The 9,186-nt window shown below is 56.1% G+C and overlaps 1 protein-coding gene across 1 annotated transcript; it reads left to right on the forward strand.

Annotated features, from left to right (window-relative positions):
* Window positions 1-4,003: 4,003 nt before the first annotated feature.
* LINJ_19_0940 (4-coumarate:coa ligase-like protein) lies at window positions 4,004-6,175 on the forward strand (the record flags this gene model as incomplete). Its single annotated transcript, XM_003392378.1, has 1 exon — window positions 4,004-6,175. One exon carries the CDS (start codon window positions 4,004-4,006, stop codon window positions 6,173-6,175), a length of 2,172 nt encoding a protein of 723 aa, XP_003392426.1.
* Window positions 6,176-9,186: the final 3,011 nt, after the last annotated feature.

Below are 9,186 nucleotides of genomic sequence, written 5' to 3' on the forward strand. Positions count from 1 at the left end.
GCCAACCCCCACCCCACCCCACCCCACCCCTTCCTCACCCCGCCACCCAAGGCCCTGCCCGGCTGACCCGGGGCGTAGAAGGGTAGCCCAAGCCCCCCCCCCACCACCACGAGTGCGCGGCACCGCCGAGCCCCCACCCTGCCGCGGTCCAAAAAACACCGCAGCCACACGAACGACACCCCAAGCCCGAAAAGCCGGCCAACCCTGCACCCCGGGGCGCCGAAGACAAAGCCACTCGAAAAACATCGGTTGCGAAGCAAGGACGATACTTCGTACGCGGAAAGGCACCCAGCAAATCGTCTTGTGGCCCGGCGCTTGCGCTAGCGAACCATAGTGTGGTGTCGTCTTCGGAGAGAGCGAAACACACGGACCGGGCGGCATGGAAGCGCTGTGCCATCTGCAAGCTTTCGAGAAGGCAGTAAGTTCTCGAAGCAATAGCCGCTCTGCTAATCAAGGGAGGCGTTTGCTTTATATTCAGCTAGCTCTGCAGTTGAGTTTCTCTCCTGTGTCTCACGCCGCTCTCTGTCGATTCTTCTGCCTGTGCCACAGAGCAAACTCTTCCGTAAGACTGAAGCGAAGGAAGACAATTGAATCCTCAGTCTACTGTCACGCATTCTCGATAAAACGAATTCGTGTTTGCTATTTCCGCAAGACGCAGCAGCGACTGATCGGAACTGTGGCATGGATATTACAAGCAATAATGAAGCTTTTTTCTATTTTGCGCAGTACAGCGCAGAAATCGGCAGTAATGTTTGTCGCCTACGGCGCATAAGCAGTAGTTCGCTTATTCGTAGACTGCTTACTGCCAGACTGCTAGTGCATCATCCTCCGAGAGTTCGAGCCCCGCAACTTCTAGCCTCCAAGACCACACGCAGATCTAGAGTCGCAGAGTGGGTTTACTACGCAGCTGTTGCTGAACTGATCAAGGCCTATTCTCCCTCACGAGGTTTTGGCTTTCTCGTATTTCCGCTTCTCCTCACTTTCCCTTCCATGCTTACCATTCTAACAAAAAAAAAAGAAGTTTCAGCCGACGCATTTTCGTCCTGTGCAACCACGATCACCAAAAACCAGAACCTACATTTTCAGCCAGCGCTACCTGCTCTTTGTGTTTTTCCCTCACGCCCTCCAGCACACCCACCCCACAGCACCACCACCGCCTCATCCACGATGTTCCGTTTTGCTGCCCCCAAGTGCCAGGCCGCCGCTATCGCCGTGTGCACCATGCACGTGCGCTACAACAGCTGCAAGAGCCCCGCGGACGTGTCGGAGCCGAAGGAGGATTTGAGCCGCCCAAAGGGTGAGCACGAGACGCCGGTCCGTCTGCCGTTCTGCTTGTGAGCGCGCGCGGACACGTACGCGCAGAAACACTCCGCACACCCGCTGCCACCGTGTACGTATGTGCGCCTTTGCGCGGCGGCCCCGCGGCTACATGCGCGCGGCGTGCATGCCGCGCCATGCAACCGCTGCGTGAGCTCGAACAAGTGCGCACACACACGTCGGCAGAGTCGTGCGACTCTGCCACGACCGCCAGCGGCAGATTCTGTGCAAGCGTTGCCAACTCACCCTCCCTCTCTATATGGTGCTCTCTCTTTTTTGCTTGTTTTCTGTCTCGTCCGCTGACTAGCACATAACTCGCTTTCTTCCTCGCTCCCTCATTTCTTTTGTTTGTTTTTCGAGTTTTCTTTTTTACCTTTTTTTTTCGTGCTCTCCCTCCCTGCGACGCATTAATTGCCTCATGCCTCGGCATTCCCCCAGGTACTCTCCATTTTTTTCTCCCTCGCGATGTGGCCGCGCAGACTGCGTGTATGTGCGCGCATAGGACTAGCGTTTGCCGCCACTTGCGACCCCACCAAAACGGAGCTTCCAAAGAAAGATGGAGCAAACAAATATAAACCACCCGACTGGGCGCCGGTCCGAGCCGCCGCAGGGCACTGCAGAGCTGAGTCACACGATCAGGGCTGGCACCCTGCCTGCTTTTTCGCGCTTCTCGATGCTGTGCTCAGGCTTATCTCTCAGTCTCCATGTGCCAGTTTGGTGCATCCGCCTTCTGCGCTGTCTCTCCCTTGTTCCTCCCGTATTTTTCATCTGTTCAGAGCATCTCTCTTCTGTCATATATCCACATGATGCGCTACGCGCGTGACTGCACGCTTGTGCTTCAGCTGTTGGTCTAACTTGGCACTATAACTATGAAAACGGGAAAAATACTTCAAAACGTATGAAAAGTGCCTCCACCACGCTATGCGATCGCCATTTCTCTTTTTTTGTTGTTGTTTTACGCTTCTGGGAAAAAAAAAAATCATATGACCATGCGACGTATGTACGGTGTCCTGTGCATGTGTATGAGCGACTGTGGCGTGTGCTGACGGTGCAATGCTGGCAGCCACGGACAAGTTCACGCGGGGGTACGCAGAGAGACGCGCCTGTGAGGTAGCCGCTCGCAATAACGCCGCCGTAACCATCGCCGCGTGTCCTCTTGTTTCCCCGCGTTTTGTATGTGCTTCTCGTGAATAAATTCGTTTGCTATACTTACGCTTGATTGTGCTGGCGTGTGCGGTGGCAGGCGAGGGTGTAAGCTGGAGGGGAGCGTCGCGCGCATGTGTGGAGGTGTGTGCACGGTCTTTGCTCCTTTGTTTGCTTGTCATACACCTCACCTCCACTCACCAGCTCGGCCACTGCCTTCCGCGCTTGCTGTAGTTTGCCGTGCGCGGGGCTCTTCAGGAAACAGCGCAGCAGTATGCCGACATATTCGCTATACATTCTGCTTTTTGCGTGTGTTCTTCAATTTGTCTCGTGTTCTCACGTTGAGTTTGAAGCTGATAAAAAATTCGGATGCAAATCTGGTGAAGCTCAGTGCGCGTTGTGGCTCTTCGAAGCGTGTGTTCAGCTGTAAGATCCCTCCCGTGCTGTCTCATTGCTATAGCTCTCAGGGCAAGACGCAGCGTGCACGTCATGTGTGGTGGGCCTGAGCATCCATACAATCTGTCCCAATATGTATGCTGCACCGTATGATGATTCCAGTGCATTTTTGCTCTATTTTGTAGAGCTTGTGCTTCATGCTATGCTTTTTCACTCCAACTTATGTCGCTTCTCCATTGTGCTCTTTTTTCTCGCCCTTGCTTTCTTGTTTACTGACTTTACTTCTCCATACGTATACGCTGAGGCTACAACGGCTGCACTCTTTCACTGCATCTGTTTCACACTCGATATGCGATCGGTGCATTAAAACTTGCACACATACGCAGGGACACACTGTCAGGCGCTCAAGTTCTTGCGGGATCTTTCTTCCTGCAGTGTGATACCGTGTTTAAACCGGGTTCGCTGTTTGCTTGCTCACGACTCTTTGAGAAGCTAATTACGAGCTCCCAGAGCTGCGTGATTACATACTCGATTTTGTTTTTCGGGGTATTTCTAGCTCTCTCTCTCTCTCTCTCGTTCACACTTTAGCCGTCTCTCGTGGCGTCGATCCCCGTTTCGCGTGTCTCTGTCGCCTCTCTTCCGTTGTTGTTGTTGTTTTTTTTTTTTCACTCTCCTTCTACATCTCTCCTTCTCTTTTACTCCTCATAAGCCCGACAGTTTGCGCGCTTCGTCCGATATATCTTTTGGGTTCTGCTTTTTCCTCCTCAACTGTAGCTCTCCTCTTCCCATCTTAGCACCGCGCATCCAGCCTGTGTTGTTCGGCACCGTCATCCCCACCACTGCCTCTCAGATTCGCTGCTCAGGCGATCTCAGTAGCGTAACAAGGCACACATACCCATACACGCACACGCAGCACTCCCCTCCACCTCCACACCCATCTCCCCTTCCGAACTTTCAGCCCTCTGAATCTACTAAGAATCCACCCTTGAACAAACAAAAAACTGTGTGAAACGCGCCCGCAGTGTGCCGAGCCATGTTTCCCTCTTGCGCGCGTCGGTTGTGGGCAGCCGGCACGGTGAGCCGCCTCGGCACCACGAGCGCGGCCGACATATCGCCACCTCTGAGGGCCACCAGCGCCGCGGCGTACATGAGAAAGGTAAATCGCAGGAGCACGACTAGCGGCTTTGCCTGTGGGCTTGCTGCGCCGGTGGGACTGCATCAGCCGCGGCGCTGGTACTTCATGTCCACGGCGGCACCGCGGGCGGCGGAGGACATGCGCATCTACAAGTCGAAGCTGCCGTCGGTGATGGACAAGGTGAACCGGGAGACGACGTTGTACGGGTATCTGATGAAGCGCATGGCGGCGGCGGACCCGAAGAAAATCGCTGCGGTGCAGGCGGAGACGGGCAAGACACTCACGTACCCGGAGCTGATGAAGGCGACGGAGCACGCGGCGAAAGCACTGCACCAGCATGGCGTGCGGAAGGGCGACGTTGTGTGCCTGTGCATGCTGAACACGATCGTGTACGGCCCGCTGGTGTACGGCACGCTGCGCCTCGGCGCGATCGCGTCGACGGTGAACGCCGTGGCAACGGCGTCGACGCTGGCGTACCACTTCAAGGCGAACGGTGCGAAGGTGGTGCTGGGCATGCACTTCTTCCAGAAGCAGCTCGCGGAGGCCGTGGCGCTGGTAGAGCAGGAGACCGGGCGGAAGGTCCAGGTGCTGTACCCGGAGGAGTTCTTCAAGACAGACGCTCCCGAGATCCCTGCGGACTACGACGGGCTGAAGGGGGCCACGCCGAACGACACCGTGGCCATCCTCTTCTCGAGCGGCACGACCGGCATGCCGAAGGGTGTGCAGCTGACGAACCGTGCGCTCATTGCGTGCTCGGAGCAGTCCGCCAGCGCGTTCGGCGTTGGCTCGCAGGACACCGCCGTGACCGTTCTTCCGCTGTTTCACGTCTTCGGGTTCACGGCGTGCATGAACTGCATGTTCGCCTACGCCGCGACGCAGGTGGTGATGTCCAAGTACTCGGCCGAGGACTACGTGCGCGCGATTGAGAAGTACAAGGCGACGGTCAACCTCGTCGCCCCGCCGATCCTCATCTCGCTGGTGAAGAACGCGGACAAGGTGAAGCGGCACGACCTGTCGTCGCTCAAGCGCTTCTGCTCCTCGTCGGCGCCGCTTGGAGCGGACGTGGTGGACACGGTGGAGCAGCTGATCCCTGGCTGCGCTGTCACCCAGGGCTACGGCATGACGGAGATGGCGCCGACGGTGACGGCACCGCTGTGGGGCCAACGGTGCACGCCAGGCTGCTGCGGGAGCCTGATACCCGACACGGAGCTACGCATCGTGAAGGTGGACGACAGCCAGCAGAGCGGCGCGGATAAGTCTTGCGGCATCGACGCAGAGCCCGGCGCGGAGGGTGAGGTGTGGGTGCGTGGTCCGCAGATGATGAAGGGCTATTTGCGCGATGAGGACACGGCCATGTGCATGCAGGACGGCTGGTACCGCACTGGCGACATCGGCAAGATGCTGGAGACTGACGAGCTGATGATCACGGACCGGCTGAAGGAGCTGATCAAGTACAAGGGCTTTCAGGTGTCGCCGGCTTCCCTGGAGGCGCTCTTGCTGACGCACCCGTGGGTGAAGGACTGCGTGGTGATTGGCGTGCCGGACCCGCGCGACGTGAGCTTCGAGAACCCGCGTGCGCTCGTCGTGCTGCAGCCCTCTGTGTCCCCAGAGGACGCCGTCCGTGCGTCGGACGAGCTGTACCGCTTCGTGATGATAAGCATGCCCCCGCACAAGCGGCTGCACGGCGGTGTGCGCGTCGTGGACGAGATTCCTCGCAACGCCGCTGGCAAGGTGATGCGGCGTCAGGTGCGCCAGGATGAGGTGGCGCTGCTGAAGGGGCAGAACAGCGATAGCGGTGCACCAGAGACTACCAAGGAAAGGTACCGCTACTACTACCACTGCAGCTGCGTAGTTTGGGAGATGATTCAAGGCGAATATGCAACAGCCTGTGTGGGTGTGGGTGTCCAAGCCCTCGTGCTCTTTGCGCTACCTGCATTTTACTCTGCCTCAACGCGAAAGCAGCTTGCCCCTCCCCCTNCCTCCGAGTCCCATCNTGCCAGTGCGTTTTCGCGATGTCAGTGCGTGTGTTTCTCTTTCGTTTTTGTGGTTGCATTTTGTTGTTGTTTTACGTCTGTGTGCTGTTTGGGGTTGGAACACGTCCCCGCCATCCGCAGGCTCACTCGCGCTGCTGTTTGCTTTCTTCTCTGCATCTGGTGGTGTACTTGTTACTTCCGTCTCGCGTAACCGGCACCACCACCACCTTGTCGGGCGGCTCACATACGTGCTGGTACTGCTGCTTGAGACACCACCCTCTTCCCCACTGCCAACGCCGGCCTTTGTTCGTTCTCTTTTTTTCTGCGCTCTCTTTTCGCCTGCCTTATACCTCAATAATCGAGCTGCTGATGGTGCGTCGTCCTCTTGTTGTTTGTTCGCTTTTTTTTTCGTAGAGCGCCTGCTGTCCTGTTTTTATCCCCTGTAGGTATGTGCATGTGTGTGTGTCTCAAGTGCTGGAGTGGATTGCACGGCACTTTCCGTTTTCTCTCCATCTCTCTGATGGTGCTAGTTGATTAAAAAAAAAAAGAAGGAGGTGTCTTGTATTCGGATCCCCTCTCTCTGGACCTGAGGCTGTCTGCATACCGGTATCATCGCTTTGCCTTTTCTCCCCCCTCCTCCTCCTCCACCACCACCTCCTCCTCCGTCCAGCTCGCTCTCTTTCTCTCTCCAGCGTGGCGTTGCGTCGCCTGTCTTGCTGCTTATACGCTCGTCCAAAACGAAACATATTTTGTTGTTGTTTCCGCCCTCCCCCATCTTTTCGTTCCCTTTTCAAGTGCCCTTCCCCCTCCCCCCCCCTTTTTTTTTCTTTTTCTCGGCTTCCTGGTTGACGCTTTCTCCCACTTCGCCCCCTCTCCTCAAGACAATGTGCTTGTGTGCATGTGTATGCACATGTGTGTGTGTGGAGCTATTTCGAGTGGCGTAAGGGTCTTGCTTCTCTTTTTCACTGCCCTCTGCCACCCCCACCCCTAGCCCCCGTGGGTACTAATGGGCCCTTAAAGCGTTCGACCAGCTTTTTGCAGTCCCCCTCTCCACCGAGGTGCCTTTCTCTTTGGCGTATTCCATCTCACTTTCGCGTTTTAGTTGTTGTTTTCTCGCTTTCTCCTGATTTGAGTCGCGGCGTTGACAACGAATGTACCTGGTGTTGTATGCGTCTTCATGTCTGTGCCCTCCTGCAACCAAAGGGTGGTTGCGACAGCGACTTCAATGCTGTATGATGAAATGAACGAAAGGGATGAGAAAATGAAAATGGCAAAAAGCGAAAGCCGTGTCGCGTCGCAACCAACAAAAAAACGTCTGATGAGCTGTCTCCGTTGACGAGCAGCTCTCTTCCTTTGGGTGCTGCATCTCTCTCCCCTCCTCCTCCCCCCCCTAAGTGAGCGGGTATGCACGCAGTGGCTGTGGTGATCGCACATCCCACGCGCTTTTCGAGGCTCGCACGGCGAGCGTGTCGGTCGACAGTATGAGGCAAGGAAAGAGAATGCCAATAGATGCCTTTTTACAATACGAAAGAACTCTGTATCCCGCTGCTAGGGGTGAAGTAACGCCGTTTTTCGTCCGTTTCGCTTTACTCTTGTCGGCAGTCGCGCAGTACCTGGTGTTGGCCACTGTTTTTCGTTCTGTTCCTCCCTCTTCTTAGCAGAGGCCGCAATCATGTCGCTGCACCGCACATCTCATGCCCCACCCTCGTTCCCCCGCTTCCTCACTTCCCTCCTCTTTTTAATCACCTATCCAACGGCCCCATTCTTCCACCACTAACGCCGTTTCACCCACTGGCGGCATTATCACCATCACCGTGCCTCTCCCTTCCCACCCCACCCGCCACCTCTCTTCTCTTCTCCTTTCGTTCAACTCCCTATCACCGCGTGGAACGGCACCCACGCATCACCATCGTGAATCACGAACGAGGAGAAAAAGCTCACACGACCTTCTCCTTCCACTAGTATGTACATCTTCCGAACGTGACGGGTACGCAAAGAAAGGCAACGAACGAATTCCCCTTAGCCCGTGAAAACGCAAAGAGCGGCAGCCACCGCTACAAGAGCAACAACGACACTAAAGAAGTCCAACGCTATCGTTTATATCGAGTTGTACATCCACATCGGCTGCGCTGTTTGGTTTTCGTTTCTTTGGCTTTGTGTCACCATCTGTCCCGCTCGCTCTCGCTGCCTCCCTCTCTCCTCGTTACACACACACATAAACACAATACGCGCGCAAAACACAATTCGCCGCTTCTCTCTCCCCCTTCTTTCTCGCTGCTTCACCGTCTTTTCTGCCGCTGCCGCTGGAAGAAAGACAAAAAAAAATAAAGGAAGTCGCTGTTTGGATTATCTGTGTGCCACCGTCTTCAGCATTCCCTTTTCTTTATTTCTTCTTTTTTTTTCGTTGTGCGCCCCTTTGCTCAAGTCGTGCGTCGCGACGGCACTTCGCTCCCGACAACTAAAACCGATGTAAAACGGGCACGTCGGCAAAGTCGATCCCCCTCGCCGGAACTCCATCCCTTCCCCCTTCCACCACCACGACCCTCGCCTGCACCCGTTGCCTGATTGCTGTTGTTGTTTTCGGCTCCTACCACTTGAACCTGCTTCACCCCTTCCCTCCCCACCGCCCTTTGCTTCGCGTTCGCTGTGTTGCCCACTTACCCCGCCCCAAACACCCTTCTTTGGTGTGGGTGTCGGTGTGCATGTGCGTGCCTGCCTCGAACCTCTTTTTACTAGGATGAAGTTTTGTTCTTGTTGCCACCACCACCGCCTCCTTCATCTTCACTCACCGCCCCTTTTATCTTCATCGCCCGTGGCCTATATCTTGCCCGATTGCCCCCCCCCCTGCTCGTGCCTCACTGACTTCGCGTAACGCGTGGGTCACTCGAGGGCATTGGGCCACTCCTGAGCCTTTTCCACTTTTCTGCACCCTCGACCTATCCTTGTGATCTGCGTGGCTCACCAAAGAGTCTGGCTTTTCTTCCCCCCCCACCCCTCGCCCGCCGTCTACGCGTACATGCCAATGCTCCGAAACAGAATGGGCCGCCTCAACAGATCCGGCATGCATTCCTTTGTTGGTGGACCAGCTGCATCCGTTGCCTACAGCTATCGTTCCTCCATGTATACCCCCTCCCCTTTATCGGCCGCGGCAGCACGACTAGCGGCTTTGCCTGTGGGCTTGCTGCGCCGGTGGGACTGCATCAGCCGCGGCGCTGGTACTTC

This window comes from Leishmania infantum, chromosome 19 (genome assembly GCF_000002875.2).
Source record: "Leishmania infantum JPCM5 genome chromosome 19".
NCBI lineage: Eukaryota > Euglenozoa > Kinetoplastea > Trypanosomatida > Trypanosomatidae > Leishmania > Leishmania infantum.